General features: G+C 36.3%; 1 protein-coding gene across 1 annotated transcript; it reads left to right on the plus strand.

The window, feature by feature from the left end:
• The first annotated feature begins 17,041 nt into the window (after positions 1-17,041).
• LOC110689083 lies at positions 17,042-17,870 on the plus strand. The gene is made up of 2 exons (XM_021865816.1): positions 17,042-17,659; positions 17,787-17,870. Exons 1-2 carry the CDS (start codon positions 17,042-17,044, stop codon positions 17,868-17,870), a joined length of 702 nt encoding a protein of 233 aa, XP_021721508.1.
• Positions 17,871-18,103: the final 233 nt, after the last annotated feature.

The raw sequence follows: 18,103 nt of genomic DNA on the forward strand, positions 1-18,103 counted from the left end.
TAGTCTTGACTCTCATAAAGTTAAATGGCCAAGGTATCTCAATCCTTCCCTTACCTTGGGTATCCGGATGGGGCGCAGGCTTCTGCTCCTCCCCAGTGGTTGTCGCACTGTCTGCAACATTAGGTGGCTCGCCACCCTTCGATGTCGTAGAGGCATCCGGCGCTTTCTGCTGTGAGCGTTCTGAGCTTTCGCTCAAAATCTTCATTGCAGCAGGAGATTTTCCTCCAGTCATTGGACGATCGAATTTGGCAGAAAAATGTGTCTAGGGAGGGGGATCCTTCCTGGCGGCCTTCGCAGCCGGAGCTTTCTCCAAATCATCTCCTTGCCTTTTGAGAAGCTTGGAGAATGATCGTGGAATTCGCTTTACAGAGTCCTGAGAAAGGAACAAGGGTCAGTATACCCAACCGGCAAATTGCCTTAGTAAAAAAAATGTATATATACACATATAAAGTCAGGCGGTCTTACCCCGCCTTTCTTAGACTCTTTAGCATCGACGACTGCTTTCTTAGAAATTGCAGCCTCTTTGCGCAGCAGCGCCGCCGACTTAGCCGGAGTCTTCGCTGGGTCAACCATTTTCAAGGCGTCGGCTTCATGAATAGAATTTAAGTTAGAAGAAATTGTGGCAAGTTTGCAAAAAATAAAAATAACAAACACTCCGGATGTAAAGTAATCTACCCTTGGGAAACATGGTACTCAGCCAGAAGGGCGGACAAGAAGCACTCGTCCTTGAAGAAGTCCGGATGGGGGATCCAGTTCTTGGGAACTATAATGTGAGTCCCATCCCCCATGGGCTTGGTTGTTGTTTCAAAAAATCTCGGCTCTATTATTTGCTCCCGGGCCTTAGTAGATAGCGCCGGGAGAGGGCACTTCCTGCCTAGAAGAGCCGGCTCAGTGTTGTACCGGCGTAGTGTCCGGTTATGCCTCAAAGTTGGGGAAGAATTCAAGTAAAACTTGTCCTTCCACCCGGACCATTTGGACACTTTGTCCAAAGTCATCAAATATTGGGGAAAGGTAGTCAGAGTATACCATGCCCCATGGCCGCCTGGGGCCTTGCTCAAATAATACATGTGAGCGATGGCGGAGAAGCTTGGATTTATATTTTGGAGCTCGCAGGTGGCGATGTAACTTAGAATGTTCACCCATGAATTGGGGGTGATCTGCCAAACCCCTACATCGTACCCCTTCAGGAATTTCCTAATCCTGGGGTGGAGGAGGAACCGGAGGCCGGCTTCGATGACCGCCTCGTAGCAGACAAAGTAATGGTCTGCATTATCAATATCATCGCTCCAGGCCATCACAACGTCAGCCGGCGAAACGATGATGTCCCAGCCCCTTCCAAAGGGGTGCTTTTCTTTAAAATCCCTAAAGCCGCTCTTAAGTAGGGCAATGTTACCCAGCAGCATCCTTGTCCGTTTGGGGTTGGGTAGGTCGGCGACCTTAGGCGGCTGCTGATAGTCAGCCGCAAAATTATCTTGGTCAGAGCTTGAAGATTCGGCCCTTGACCCTTCGTCGGCCTCAGCATCGCCAGCTTCATTAGAGGAGGCGGCCCCCTCGCCGTCTACCTCTCGTAACCCCGAGATCCCGGAAGTAAAGGGAGCCTCTTCATCAGAACCACTCTCCTCTAAATCCCTCTGTTCCCCGTCGGGGACAACCTCATCGGTTGGCACTTCTATAGTGCACCGGCTCCTAGACCTTCTGGCCGTCTGTTTCGTTCTAGCCATTGTGTTCTGCACAGACACAAAGAGGGAGGAATTCAAAGATGAGCATATCGATTCCGACATTCCAGAAAAGGCACCCCCTGTTCTAGACTCAGTCGTTCCGGGGGACTGGCTGAGTGTCCTAGGCAGTGCCGAGTGAGTGGATTGAGAACTCATTTTTTTTTTTGTAGAATTAAGTATACAGGCGGAGAAAAAAATTGTATACAAGTTGAAAAGGAGAAAAGATAAAATGGTACAGGTGGTTACCTTACTTTAACTCTGAAAAATCAGAAAACCGCTACAATCGGTAAATCAGGTGTTGAACTTCTAGCACACGAAAACTTGAAACTACTTTGATGCAGACGGGGGCAGAGAATCTCTCTTTTTCTCTCTCTAAAAAGTCAAATGTGAATAAGGTGAAGAGAAAGGGGGAGGTAAACTTCTATTTATAGAAGATGAAAACGAGGAAATCCTTGTTTGAAATTCAAATTTTACTACCCGTTACCGTTCACCTTTGATAGGTGGACGCGTGTCACAGGCCTCACGTGATATGCACGTGAGCCCTGTGAGGGGAAAATGTTTAGGGTAAAAATACCCTAGACACGTGGACCAATGAGAGGAGGCCAGTGTCGAGTTCAGGATGGCCCACGTGGCTTAATATCCTCTTGACACATGGCCCCTTGGATACATCTCTGAAATGGCGGCCTTAAAGGGCCCAACTCCCAAGAAGCGCCGTAAAACGGCGCAACCCACTAAAATCTAGGTCAAGTGACCTAGATGGGGGCACATTCTCCAATGACCTTATAAATAGGGAGATACTTCCCCATTTTGGGAACACATTCAATCATTTATTACACCTACATTCCCTCTCATCAGAGAAAGACCCGAGCTTGGAATCCAAGCAGATCCTCACCTAAATTTTCGTACTCTTTATTCCCTTTCAAGTTACTAACTTGATCTTCGGAGGCGGAGCTCCAACCACCCGGAGTCTCTGTTGTTTTGCAGATACAACTCAGCCGGACCAGACTTCGTGACGTAACTCTCCCGAGGGACAAAAACACCCAAAACATATTAAATTTTATTTAAGCAGTAAATAGGAAATAGTATAATTAAAATTTGAAGTTAATCCAAGAAGCCCATGAAGTGAAGACCCAAATGAGCAATCTTTAAGAAATTTGAGAAGTTATCGAATAAAAGAAACAATATGAGCATGATTCACCTCATGTTTTAAATGACAACGTGTGGTATCATTAAGTGTAATGGAAATAATAACCATGTGTCGAAGGTAATACATTCCAAGTGCACATCCTCTATTGTCGTTTCTCATTGAAGACTAAACAAAGTTATTGTATAAGTTTCAATGATTGCATAAAAACCAACAATGATGACTAGCATATGTAAACTTAGCCAAAGAAATATGATTTCATATTGACTAAGAGTTCTAAAATATTTATTTTGGAACATGATGATTATGCAAGTAATAAAGGTGATTTGAGAAGTTATAACTCCAAGTGGTTTAAAAACCATGAAATCTGAAATATATTCTAAGTCTATAGACAAGTGTATGACACTTGATTAATTTGCCTAATTGGGTGATACCAATTATAAGCAAAACAGTCAAGAAAAAAGTGTTTTGTAAACAACCCAAATACTTGTTAAAGGACTCAACTAATTCATAGTATGACTATAACTACGATAAAACCTTTACATGATTCACGTTGCAAAGATCTATTAAAGATATTTTAGTGATTCCTACCTTATGATATTTGGTAGATGGATATCAAAACATTTTCTTGAAATTGTTCATGAAAGAAGATTTGTGTATGATACAATCAAAAGTTTTGAAAATCCAATAATCCTAAGGATGCATAAAAGATCCTTTGATGGATTGCAGTAAGGATCATGGAGTTAGTGTTCTAAATTTAGTGATTTTTTCAAATCATTTGATGTTCTTGTAAAATGAAGAAGATTCTTATTAGGTTCAACAATTGAAAAGAGTTTTAATCCCATATAACATGGCACAAAGCTTAACAAGATTCAATGCTTTGAGAAAGGTTGATGAAATTAGGGTTTGAGTGATGCTCCTTATGCATTTTACTAAGGATGCATCATGCATATCATGGACTATACTCGTCTATTTGATTCACATGTTTTAAGAACAAGTGATAATAGATTTCAATCGAAATCCAATGTAACATTGGAATTCCTAAGTTCCTTGCGAAAGGACGAAGAAAGATTCTTAGTGTATGAAGATGAAGATTATTTAGAATTTGCAAAATTCATGTTCATGAGAATGTCTCATGAATTGTACTTATTGAACCCCTTCCATGACCAAAGTATGAGAGTCATACTAAGGTTCTTGGATTGCAGCAAGTTATGTAATTTAATTTGTGTATTTTTGGAGAAAACATATCACAAAAGTAATACATCAACTTGCAGAATTATGTTTATCAATTGAAACAAAGTTTTAATCTAATTTAATCATGGTTTTGATATTAAATAAAATGTCCAAAATAATTATGAATCGATGGGCTCATCAGGTTGATGACCACCCCACAGATGAACTAAATTCATATATTATTTAAGTTCCTATTCGAAATCATTAAAGTGGACATAAATTATTTCAATAAAAGGACTATCATGTAAGATTGATTGGATAACGCGGTTTCATGAGCTATAGGAGCGTAGCGATGCTCGGTCAATCACATGGGTATGCATGAATGATGCATGATCGAACTATAGACCTACTTTGAAGTTCAAGTATAGAACTTCCGAATATATTAGTGGATTCCTTTGACATGAGTGGAACATTGATTTCATTCAATGATTGCTTTAACTGTGGTACATTCAAACGTCATGCCGTAAAAGGGGCTATAAAGGATGTTTTCTGGTTACCTTAAGAATTTAGTGGGAGCTTTGGTTGCTACAAGATTGGATTGAGTCTACCTATTTAATTAGGAATGTGTCTTGGCCCCTTGAAGAGAGAGAATTCAGAAAATGTATGGTTGTGCTCAAATGGATTACATTGTAATCATTTGCTTTGCAATTCTAACTCAAATTTCAAGAAAAGATTTGTAGATTAATATGATCACGACATGAGATGAAATCATATTATCAAATCGACGCACATTGACTTAAGGAATTTGAATATTGCGCACTAGTCTCGTACAAGTGGGAGATTGAAGGAATTATGTCTTCGATAAGTGCAATTACTAGATACATCAAGGATCATTGTTATGGAGATAATAAGTTCGTTCTTTTAGGTCGTCATTGTCTAATGCTAGATATGATAAATGATCTTTTGGCTATTCAAATAGTCTAAAGCCTAATAGAATGGATCCTATGAGGTCACACAACAAGGGTATTGGGTTAAACAAGTAAGAGAGCCATTAATGGGCCTCATGAGATTTTGATATACTGTAACACCCTAGAAATTCTTTTCTTTTAAAATACCAGTTTTTCCCTATTTAAAACTTTTAAATAGGAATATCTAAGACGTTACCACCGCCGTGAATATGGCTAAGGCAACTATCAAAGATACACAGCGGAAAACTGATTTCAAAACAATTCAAACCAAGTCAACTTGAAAAGTCAATCAACGAAAGTAAAGTCAAACCAAAGTAAAATATAATCCACCTACAACTTGGAACCATTGTTGGCCCTTAGTAAAACAAGCCGAGATCAAAACCCTTTTTGTTAGTCACATATAATAATAAAGTCATAAATAAATAAAGCAATAACACATTCATATACTTATAGAAACTAGCATGATTCTCACTTCACTCATGTCCATTCATGAATATGCTTCATCACCTGAAAAGCTTATCTCTACTTGTTTCCACTACTCTCCATTAGAAATGGGTCATCATAGGGCCAAGATAAACACAAGGCCAACAAACACACAAAACACACAATCATCAAAGCTAAGTACATAAGAGTAATAACACACTAACATGCAATTTCCTATTGACATACAACTTACCTCGTTGCACCTGTGTTTCAAGCATACAACATTCAATAAAATTTCTCACTATACACTACATAATTTATTTAATACTGACTACGCATCGAACGGGTTTCCCACTCAACCTCTCCCAAATAAATTGAGGTTACTCACACGGGAGCTAACCGTGCCAGCATCAATAGCCACACATAGGTGGCGGAATTCCTGAACATAATAATAATAATAAAAAAATGAATGTACAGTGTCCTGTACTCCAGTAGAAGTTATGATCGAATATAAAGTCACATAACTCCCCCATATGTTCATACTCAAGGTGTATACTTTCCAAGAGTTTTGTTGCGTAATAACTCTCACTTTACGTTATTTACAGATTATTAAACTTGGTGATGACTTTCAAACCATAATCATTCAATCAACAATAGTTATTCAAACAATCAAATATACCAATTTAATTCTTGAATAATTAGTGACCACATAATATTTAAATGTTGAATCCTTTTTAATTCTATCTCAGTGCCAATGACACCATAAACGCATAAAGCGCCACAAATCCTATCCCTCGGTGTTAAAAAACCTTAAGTGCACTAAGGCACCAACATACAATTTATTCCTCGTGTACATAGACACTTATATAGCTCTTTCCTCATTCTTATAGCGTCAATAAAAATTATATGAACCATAATAAAACTCCTTTTTAATATTCCAAACCAAATTAAACATTTAGTTTAATTAAACATGCTCTCTAACATGTTCATAAATAATATTCCAAACTATTATTTTCCATTCAATAATCCATCACAAATAAATCATGCTTCATAATCCAATCACCAATAACATCCAAATCATACTTTCCATTCTAAACCTATCATGATAATACTAGTAATCAATCAAACACATTTAGCATGCTACTACATCAATGTAATTATGCTAAGTACGCGAACGTACCTTGTATACGATCTTAAAATCACTACGACTAATAAAAATCGCTCACTTCAAAGTCTCCTACAATTTAAAATCATAAAAGAGAATTAAAATCCACTCTACATAAATTTGCAGCAATATATACTATTATAAAACCCCTCATAATTTAATTAAAATAAGCTGAAAGTATATTTAAAATATCATACTTTTATCCCAATTAATGGGTAATTAAAATTCCTTAAAGAAACTTGATTTTAAATGCTTTACTAAAAATTCCAGCACTATATTTTAATTAAAACTTGATGTAATTAATCCTTAAAACACTTTAATCAAAGGTCTAAACCATTACACATTATAACCCTTCAATAACTTACAAATTAAGAACCTAGGGTTTTAAAACTTGGAGCTTTTTAATTAAAAACATAATCTGAAAATTAATTAACTGTAATACCCCATATTTTTATACGTATTTTATTTAATATATATATTTTATAAGGGTATATAAATAATTCTAGTATTTTAATTATGATGTTTTAATTATTTATCCCATGTAAATTGAGAATATTTTACAAAAGGGAAGTTTGTTTAATTAATTAATTAATAGAAGTTGGGGTTTTATTTTAAGAAATTATGATTTTTAACAAGTTTTAGTAGGGAAGGGATTAGGAAAAACTAAAGGAGGAAAGTTTAGGGTAAAAGGGGTGATAGAGAAGGGGTATAAATATCCCTCTTATGAGGCAATTCAACGTTGCCCAGAGTGGAGAAAACCCAAGGTAAACTTCTCTCCCTTTTCTCTTTATTTTTCTCTTTCTTTTTCTTTTTTCTCTCTCCTTCCCTTCCCCTCTTGCCGCGCACAACCACCACCGGCAGCCACCACCACCACTGGTGGGCCTCCGACCACCAGCACCAGCCGGCTGCAGCGGCGACCAACGGCAGTGGCGCCAGCCTGCTGTCGGCAGCCACGGTTTTCGAAAAAAAAAACAAAAAAAGGTTTTTCTTTTTAAAAATCAAATCTTTATTACCCAAAACTAATCTAGGATTTAGTCTAATTATAAATTATGAGTTTGGAAATTTAATTTTGATGTTTGGTTATTGTAATTGTGTTAATTAATTTTAAGATTTGGTTTTTAATTAAAAAGCCCAAATTTTTGAAACCCTAGGTTCTTGATTCATGATTTATTGAAGGATTATGATGTATTATAGGGTAGGCCTTTGTTTTAAGTGTTTTAAAACTTAATTACAGCAAGTTTTAATTATAATAAAGTGCTGGAATTTTATGTAGAACACTTGATATTATGTTTCTTGAAGAAATTTTAATTACCCATTAATTGGGACTTAATTTATGGTGATTTAAATATAATTTCAGCTTATTCTAATTAAATTATGAGGGGTTTTTAAATAGTATATATTGCTGGAAATTTGTTTAGAGTGGATATTAATACTCTATTATGGATTTAATGTGTAGGAGACTTTGAAGTAAGCATTTTCTACTAGTCGTGGCAGTTTTAATAACGTACTCAAGGTACGTTCGCGTACTTAGCATAATTATGTTGATGTAGTAGCATGCTAAATGTGTTTGATTGATTTCAAGTAATGTCATGCTAGGTTCGGAATGAAAATTTTGATTTGAATGCTATTAGTGATTGGATTATGAAGCATGAATTATTTATGATGGATTATTGATTGGAAAATAGTAGCTTAAAATATTATTTATGAACCACAAATTTATTTATGGCATGATAAAGAGCATGTTTAATTAAACTAATTGTTTAATTTGGCTTGGAATATTGAAAAGGAAATTTATTATGGTTCATATAATTTTTATTGATGCTTTAAGCATGAGGAAGGAGCTATATAAGTGTCTATGTACACAAGGAATAAATTGTATGTTGGTGCCTTTGTGCACTTAAGGTGTTTTTAACACCGAGGGATAGGATTTTTGGCGCTTTATGCGTTTAAGGTGTCTTTGACACTGAGGTAGAATTAAAAAGGGTTCAACATTAAATATTATGTGCTCACTAATTATTCAAGAATTAAATTGGTATGTTTGTTTGATTTAATAATTATTGTTGATTGACTTATTATGCTTTGAGAGTCATCACCAAGTCTAATAATATGTAAATAACGTAAAGTGAAAGAGATTACGCACCAAAACTCTTGGAACGTATATACCTTGAGTATGAACAATGGGGGGGGTTATGGGGTTTTATATTTAACCATAACTTCTAATGGAGTATAGGACACTGTACATTCCTTTTTATTTATCATTATGCGCAGGAATTCCGCCACCTTTGAGTGGTTTTGTTGCTGGCATGGTTAGCTCTCGTGTTAGTTAACCTCAAATTTATTTGGGGGAGGTTAGGAGGAGGAAACCCGTTCGATGCGTAATCAACGCAAAATGAATTAATTCACTACGTGAAAAAATAAAATAGGCACCGGTTCGAACCCGGCCTAAGGCACCGGTTTGAACCGGTGCCAATGTGGGGGGTGCCAATTACCCCCCTTTTTGGCACCGGTTCAAAACCGGTGCCATAGACAGGTTTTGGCACCGGTTAACCGGTGCCAAAAATACATTAAAATAAATTTTTATCCTCCTTTTGGCACCGGTCAACCGGTGCCAAAAATGTCCAAAAAATAATTTTTTTTTTTTTGGTTTTTTTTACTTACCAATTGAATCAATCAACTGAAAAAAAAAATAACAATCACAACAAAAATTGAATTGGTTTCAATTTATATAATCAAAAATTTACAATACATAATCAAATCCAAAATTACAATATAGCTCAATTACAACTAACATATAAATAAATAAATAAAAAATTACATTATAAATCATAAAAAAAAACTTATAATGTAAAAATAGAAAAATTACAATATAGATCAATTACAACTTGCATAATCTTCTGTACCTGCACTAATTAAAACAGAAAAAAAAATCAATTGGTAAAAATAAGCTTAAGAATAAATAATAAAAAAACCCAAAAATCAATTCGAAATAAAAATTCATAATAAATAAAAAAAAACCCAAAAATTCATAGTCGAAATTATCAAAAACGAAAAAAAAAACCAATTAAAAATCAAAATCAATATCGGAAAAAAATCAAAATCAATATCGGAAAAAATCAAAATCGAAATTATCAAAAACAAAAAAAAAAAACCAAAATTCAAATCGAAAAAAAGAAACCAAGAATTCGAAAAAAAAATCAAAATCGGAAAAAAAAAACAATTAATATTGGAACCCAAAAAATAAAATCAAAAACAAAATCCTAGAAATCGAAAACAAAATCCAAAATCAAAAATCAAAATCAATATTGAAAACCAAAAAACCAAAATCAAAAACAAAATTCCTGAAATCGGAAAACAAAAAAAAAACCAAAATCAAAAACCAAAATCAAAATTGAAACCCAGAAAACCAAAATCGAAAAAAAAATCCCACAAATCGAAAAAAAAAACCAAAATCAAAATTAAAAGGAAAAATCGAAAAAAAACCAATTACGAAAAACAAAACCAAAATCGAAATTGGTGAATCGAAAACAAAAACAATTAAAATCGAAAAAATAAAGCCAGAACTTGAACTTTGAGAGATTTTGTGGTGGTGGCGGCGGCTGTTGTTGTTGGTGCTCGAACGTTGTGGTGGTGGCGGCGGCTGTTGTTGTAGATCGAAGGGAGAATATGAGGGAGAGGAGATCGATGGAGATGAAAGAGTAAAAAAGAACGAAGATAGAGAGAGAAGAACGAACAAAGACAGAGAGGAGATTGAAAGAAGTATGAACAATGGAGATTGAAAGAAGAATGAACAGAGAGAAAAGGAGGAGAGAGAAGGAGAGGAGAGGAGAGGAAATGGGGGCAGATTAAACAATTTTAGGGTATATAAGTTTAATGCTCCGTTTTTTTTAAAAAAAAGGGTGAACCGGTTCAGTGGCACCGATTCAAACCGGTGCCATTTGCATTTTTGGCACCGGTTCAAACTGAACCGGTGTCTTTTCTCTTCGTCTAAAATCCCGCCCATTTCTGGACCGGTTTTGGGCACCGGTTTAGCCTGAACCGGTGCCATATGGGGGGTGCCTAATGCTTTCTTTCTACTAGTGATTAGTGTCTAGTCATTGTGTCTTGTTGATTGGTGTGTATGCTTGTGAACAGGTGCAATGAGTTAAGTGTGTGTTGATAGGTGAAAGCATGTTAGTGTGGCTAATTTACGCTTATGTACTCAGCTTTGCTGATTGTGTGTGTTTGTGTATTTGGCCATGTCTTTATCTTGGCCCTATGATGACCCATTTTTAATGGAGAATAATGGAAACAAGTAGAGATAAACTTTTCAGGTATTAAAGCATGATCATGATGGGGCATGAGAGAAGAGTGAATCTTACTAGTTTTCATTAGGTTATAAGGTGTTTTATGCTTTATTTATTTATGATATATTTTGTGTGGACTAACACAAAGGTTTGGTTTTGGGAACGGTTTTTGAATAAGGGCCTTTAATGGTTCCAAGTTGTAGTTTGATTTTATTTGACTTTGTTTGTTTGGTTTTAAACTTTATTTTCGTTTGGTTGACTTTTGAGTTGACTTGCTTAATCGGTTTTTAATTTTGAGTCTTCCGCTGTGTATCTTTGATGATTACCTTAGTCGTTTTCACGGTGGCAATAATGTCTTAGTTATTCCTAAAACGTGTTTTTAAAAGAGTAGAATGGGTATTTAAAAGAAAGGAATTTCTAGGGTGTTACAAATTGGTATCTGGGAGGTTAGGTTGAGATTTTAAATTACCACTAACCCGAAAACATTTTTCTTACTGTAATTTAAACTTGGCCAAGTGTTAATTTAATTATTTAACGTTAATTGTCCTGATTTTATTTTTTATACATATATATTTTTTTTTAAAAAAAAAAATATATATATATATATATAAAGGGCCGAAAATTTTTTTTAAAAAAAAAAATTAAAAAATAATTTATTTATTTATTTATGATCCGAATTTTTTTTTTAAGAACACTCGAAATTTTTTTTTGTGTCGGAAATTATTTTTTTTTTATTAGGGCTGAAATTTTGGCTCTCTCTCTCTTTTTAGGGTAAATATGTATCCTTTATTTTTATGTATTGCAGGAAGCAAGGATTGAGGTAAGTATTATGTGTTAAAAGCTTTTATTAACATGTTGGTGAGCTTGGGCAGGAAAAAGAAAGGGCATATAGGCTAAGATTTAAATTATTCCCTATGTGCATAATTTTATTTTGAGTGATCAAGCATGTGATTTGACTAGGTGTTTGTTGATGAAAGCATGAAATATGTGTATTATTCTATGTGAACCCTAGAGATTGTATGATTGAACACCGAACTTAATCTCCTACAAGACTGTATTATTTATTTTATTTTATTTCTTTAGGGAAGGGAAATCTTTTCTAAGCCTTTTTCTCTACAGGATGCCAATCTTTGCTAGCAAATTTACACAAATGGGATCTCTTGTAAAGAAACATAATGAACACCCTTATGACTTTGTAGAAAAGATCAGATACTTTTGTTCCTACCTGAGCAATGTCTTACAAGAGAGAGTTTATGACACCCCTGATCGTATTTCGGCGATGATTGTCCATTGTCTTCTAGAGGAGCCCCCTTACATTGCTGTCAAACAGAGATTTTCTGATTTTTACCTTCCAGGAGACGTTCCAAATTACCATAAATACAGAGACTATTATGGCCAGTGGTATCCAAATTATATTTTCTTAACTAAATATCTCGTAAGAGTGGAGAAAGCTCATTGTCAGCGCTTAAACCTTCCCTACCCTGACTACTACTATGATAACCCAGTAGGGAACAATCCTCCTCCTAATCAACAACCAGGAAATTCTTCTTCTTCTTCTTCTTCGTCAGGGGGTGGTCAAGCAGATAATGGAGAACAACAAGAGGGTAATAGTTCACTTATGGACATTTCTGATCCAAATCCACCTCCAACTCCTATAATAATAGACATTTCATCAGATGAGGAGGAAGAAGGGGAGTTTGTACAAGTAGAACCTGAACCTGAGTCACCTGAACCAATGGAAGAGTCAAATGATTCTAATTTCGATCCTTCAAGCTACAAGCAATCCACCGACAAAAGGGACAACATTCGAAAGGATTAGATCTTATAACTTTCCTCGTCACGAATTCATAGTCCTTATTTTAATTATTTGTTATTTCAGTTTTAATGCAATAAGTGGCATGACCACATAAGTTCCTGGAACACAATTTTTATTTTAGTATTTTCAGTCTATTTTAATTAATAAGACTCTATTTATTTCTTTGTTAATTCTTTTTTTAAAATAAATTCATTTGTTTTCCAAATCTCCCACCTCACACCACTATTCCAATAATCACCATTCCAAGCAACTTATCTACAACAAACATTTATAAGCTGTGAACGTCTATGGGAATTATTTTTTTTTTATCTATGTGATGCTTTATTAAATGCATGGTTGGTTAGCAATCAATAATTAATTGATAAAGCTACACATTAAGGGAATTCTTAGCTCTCGCTATCCCAAATTGTTATCTTCAAATTCTACTGTAAATGTTTAAAGGTCGTTAGGTAATAGACAAGTGTACGTCTTGAGAGCTAAACCTAGCCATTTCTAATATAAATCCTTGTCCTAAATTCAGGAGAAGCAAAATGGCAGGGGGAAGAAGTTCAGGTAGTGGTGGAAACAATTTGAATGAAGTAGTAAGGCAATTGGCAGCAGTTTCCCAACAATTGGCAAGAAACTCAACTGGTAATGGGGATGCTCAAGGGGAACTCTTTAAAATTGTGGCACAAAGCAAGCCACCAACCTATCAAGGCGAGCCTGACCCTATTATATTGGAAAACTGGTTGAGGGAATTTGAGAAACTATTTGGAGCTGTGGGATGCCCTGAAAACTCAAAAGTGAGTTGTGCTACCTACTACCTGAGGGGTGAAGCTGACCTTTGGTGGCAACAAAACGAGGCTACCATTAGAGCATTACTTGGGTTCAACTGGACCAAATTCCAAGAGAAAGTGAGAGACAAGTTTTATCCTAACTTATTGCAGAAGCAGAAAGCTGAGGAATTCTCAAACCTTAGGATGGACAAGATGACGGTTACGGAATACTACACCAAGTTTATTGAATTATCCCGTTTTGCTGAAGGGTCTGTCTCTACGGAGAAAGCAAAAGCTAGGAAGTTTGAGAGTGGCTTAACTACTGATTTGCAGTTAAAGCTGTGCGGGTAGGTATTTGAGACACTGGATGAAGTATATGGAAGGTCCGCACACCTTTATGCTTTGGAAGAAAAGAAGAAGAAAGAGTTAGCTGAAATAGAAGGAAGAGAGAAAAGGAAGGAAGTGGGGCAAGTTTCTGGAAACCAACAGGGAAACCAGAATGGTTTTAAGAAGCAGAAGTACCACCATAACAATAACTTCCACAACAATAACAACTTCCATGGTAATAACCGTCAAGGGAACCGTAACAACAATGGAGGGGCTAGAAACAATAACCAGGGAAATAACAAGAATGGGAGAATTTATTTTTGCAAGAGGTGTAAGAATAACCACCCTGGAAAGGATTGCGAGGGAAATTTGGTCGCTTGTCGTGTTTGTAACAAGCTCGGGCATAGAGAATATGAGTGTTTCTCCAAAAATAATAATGGGAACAGGAAAAACAATAATAACTTAGGAGGAAACCAGAGGAATTTCCAACAGAACAACAACAACTTTACTGGGATCAAGGGAGTGCAACAGAATGGGGCAAGGAACAGTAACACCACCAGTGGGAATAGCCAACAGAAGAGTGGAACTGCAGGGAAACTGAATGTTCTGAGTAAGCATGAGGCGGATGCCACAAAAGATGTCATCACTAGTACTTTTTCTATTAACTATATTCCTGTTAAAGTATTGTTTGATTCTGGTGCAACTTTTTCTTTTATTTCTAAGGTTATTGTTTCGAAACTTAAAGACTGCTTAAAGACAGTAGAGGTAGTAGATTTACCCATAACCATTTCGACAGGTGGGGTAGTGAATTATACCAAATCTTTTAGAAATGTGCCTTTAGAAATAGAAGGAAAGATATTTCCGTCTGAACTCATTGAGTTTGGGCTGAGCGACTTTGACCTTATTTTGGGAATGGACTGGCTGAGTAAGTATAATGCTGAGATTAGTTGTATATCACAGAAAGTGAAGATGGTCACAAGTGGAAATTAATCAGTGACTTACTGGATAAATGGTAAAACCAAGTGCCCAAGGGTAATATCAGTGCTAAAATTAGCAAAATACATGAAGAAGGGACATCCAGTATATTTCTGTAGTGTTAGGGATATGAACCAAGAACAAGTGACAAATCCAGAAAATATAGAAGTGGTCAACGAATTCCTGGATGTATTTTCAGAGGAGATCCCTGGAATGCCACCTAAGAGGGCAATCGATTTTACCATAGATTTAGTTCCCGGAACAGCCCTAATATCCAAGGCACCATATCGAATGGCACCTGCACAAATGAGTGAATTAAAGGAGAAATTACAAGATTTATTAGACAAGGGGTACATTAGACCAAGTGCTTCTCCTTGGGGAGCACCAGTTCTTTTCGTGAAAAAGAAGGATGGAAGTATGAGGTTGTGCATTGACTACAGGGAACTAAATAAAGTAACCATAAATAATAAGTATCCCTTACCAAGAATCGATGATCTGTTTGACCAACTAAAGGGTGCCACAGTATTTTCAAAGATCAACTTGAGATCTGGGTATCACCAATTGAGGATTGCCGACGAAGACATTCAAAAAACCGCATTTAGGACAAGATATGGACACTACGAATTTACAGTCATGCCTTTTGGATTAACTAATGCTCCAGCAATCTTTATGGATTTGATGAATAGGGTATTTCATCAATTTATGGATAAGTTTGTAGTTGTGTTCATAGATGACATACTGGTGTACTCAAAGAGTAAGGAAGAGCACGCAGAACACCTAAGGGAAATTCTGCAAACACTAAGAGAGAACCACCTCTACGCAAAATTCTCTAAATGTGAGTTTTGGTTGGAAAAGGTAGCCTTCTTGGGACATTACGTGTCCAAAGACGGAGTGGAGGTAGATCCAACCAAAATAGAAGCAGTTAAGGGTTGGCCTACACCCGAGACAGTGTCTGACGTGAGAAGTTTCTTAGGTTTAGCAGGGTATTATAGGCGTTTTGTTAAGGATTTTTCCAAAATTGCTAAACCCATGACCACCTTGATGAAGAAGGACAAGAAGTTTGAGTGGGAAGATAAATGTGAAGAAGCGTTCCAACTCTTGAAACAAAAATTAATCACAGCACCAGTACTTACACTCCCGGATGATAGTGGACTATATGATGTGTACAGCGATGCATCAAAGAATGGCTTAGGGTGCGTGCTTATGCAAAATGGGAAGGTGATTGCATATGCATCAAGACAGTTAAAGAAACATGAAGTAAGCTATCCCACCCATGATTTAGAATTAGCTGCAATCATTTTTGCGCTAAAAATTTGGCGCCATTATTTGTATGGGGTGAAATGTAGAATTTACACGGATGACAAAAGCTTAAAGTACATTTTCACCCAAAAGGACTTAAACTCCCGTCAGCGAAGATGGTTAGAGTATACGACAGATTATGATTTAGACATACAATACCACAAAGGGAAAGCGAATGTGGTTGCGGACGCTCTAAGTCGTAAGACTAGTCATGGAATCAACTCGTTAGTAGTGGCTAATGAACTATGTAGAGAAATGATGAAATTGAATCTAGAGGTCGTAGAATGGGGAGTACCAGCGGGTATTCTTGCGAATCTAAGCATCCAACCAACTATATTTGACAAGATTCGAGTCAACCAAGAGGGGGATGTAAAGTTGGATAGGATTCGCGAGAAAATTAAGCAGGGAAGGACTACAGATTTCAAGATTCACGAAGATGGGAGTTTGAGGTACAAAGATAGATGGTGCGTACCACAGAAATGTGAGGAGGTGAAGAGAAAGTTGATGGAGGAAGGCCACAATACACCTTACTTTGTACACCCGGGAGGAGACAAGCTATATAAGGATTTGAAGAAGATGTTTTGGTGGCCTAGAATGAAAAATGAGGTTGCTGAGTTTGTGGCAAAGTGTTTAACATGTCAAAAGGTGAAGATAGAGCACAGGAGGCCTCAAGGGACGGTGCAGTCACTAGAAATTCCAGGATGGAAGTGGGATTGCATTTCAATGGATTTCGTGACTTGCTTGCCTAAGTCAAGGAGTGGAAATGATACCATTTGGGTAGTGGTGGACAGACTTACGAAATCAGCAGTGTTTATACCAATGAAAGAAACTTGGAAGATGGAGAAACTTGCGAAAGCTTACATCAAACATGTGGTAAGGTTACATGGGGTTCCAAAAGATATTATATTTGACAGAGATTCCAGGTTTCTCTCAAAATTTTGGAAAAGTGTACAAGAAAATTTTGGTACAATAATAGTTACCACGCAAGCATAGGAATGGCACCATTTGAGGCTTTGTATGGGAGGAAATGTCGTAGTCCAATTTGTTGGAACGAAATTAGTGAAACTATGATCTTAGGGCCTCAAATTATTGAAGACACAGTTAAACAAGTAAGGGAAATTCAAGCTAAAATTCAAGCAGCTCAAGATCGCCAAAAGAGCTACGCAGACTCGAAGCGAAGGGAAGAAGAGTTCGAAATTGGTGATAAAGTGTTGTTAAAGGTGTCACCAATGAAGGGGGTGATGAGATTTGGAAAGAAAGGAAAGCTCAGTCCAAAATACATTGGTCCATATGAAATACTGCAAAGAATAGGCAAAGTAGCTTATAGGTTAGCCTTACCTATGGATCTTAGTAAAGTACATGATGTATTTCATGTGTCCCAACTGCGAAGGTACATCCTTGATAAATCCCATGTGCTACAACCCGAAACCATTGAGTTAGATCAAAGCTTAACTTATGAAGAAAGACCTGTCAGAATTCTTGACAGTAAAGTGCGTAGTACACGCAATAAGAACGTTAACATTGTGAAAGTACTTTGGTCTAACCAAGAATATGAGAAAGCCACTTGGGAGGCAGAGGATGAAATGAAAAAGAAATACCCAGAACTGTTTCAGGTATGTTGAGTTATGGGGGCGTAACTCGTTTTCTTTAAGGGGGTGGAATGCGATATAATTTCGCGCTTTTTCCGTATGTTTTACATATTTCTGGTGCTTTTTGCACAAATTCTATTAAGTGTTTTAGGTATTAGTGCTCTCAAAGAGACACAAAGGAGTGATAAATGACAAAAAGTACAGCAATACTATACACAAAAAGGAAAAGTTTTGAGATTCGTTTCCCAAGTTTCGGGACGAAACTTATTTTAAGGGGGGTAGACTGTAATACCCCGTATTTTTATACGTATTTTATTTAATATATATATACATATATTTTATAAGGGTATTTAAATAATTCTAGCATTTTAATTATGATGTTTTAATTATTTATCCCATGTAAATTGAGACTATTTTACAAAAGGGAAGTTTGTTTAATTAATTAATTAATAGAAGTTGGGGTTTTAT

This window comes from Chenopodium quinoa, unplaced genomic scaffold (genome assembly GCF_001683475.1).
Source record: "Chenopodium quinoa cultivar QQ74 unplaced genomic scaffold, ASM168347v1, whole genome shotgun sequence".
Classification (NCBI taxonomy): domain Eukaryota; kingdom Viridiplantae; phylum Streptophyta; class Magnoliopsida; order Caryophyllales; family Amaranthaceae; genus Chenopodium; species Chenopodium quinoa.

Excerpts from the sequence above, each read along its gene's own strand:
- LOC110689083 (XM_021865816.1), top strand. The coding sequence starts at position 17,042 with ATGGCACCATTTGAGGCTTTGTATGGGAGGAAATGTCGTAGTCCAATT. Across the intron at positions 17,660-17,786 it reads AATACCCAGAACTGTTTCAG|GTATTAGTGCTCTCAAAGAG; the intron begins GTATGTTGAGTT and ends TAAGTGTTTTAG.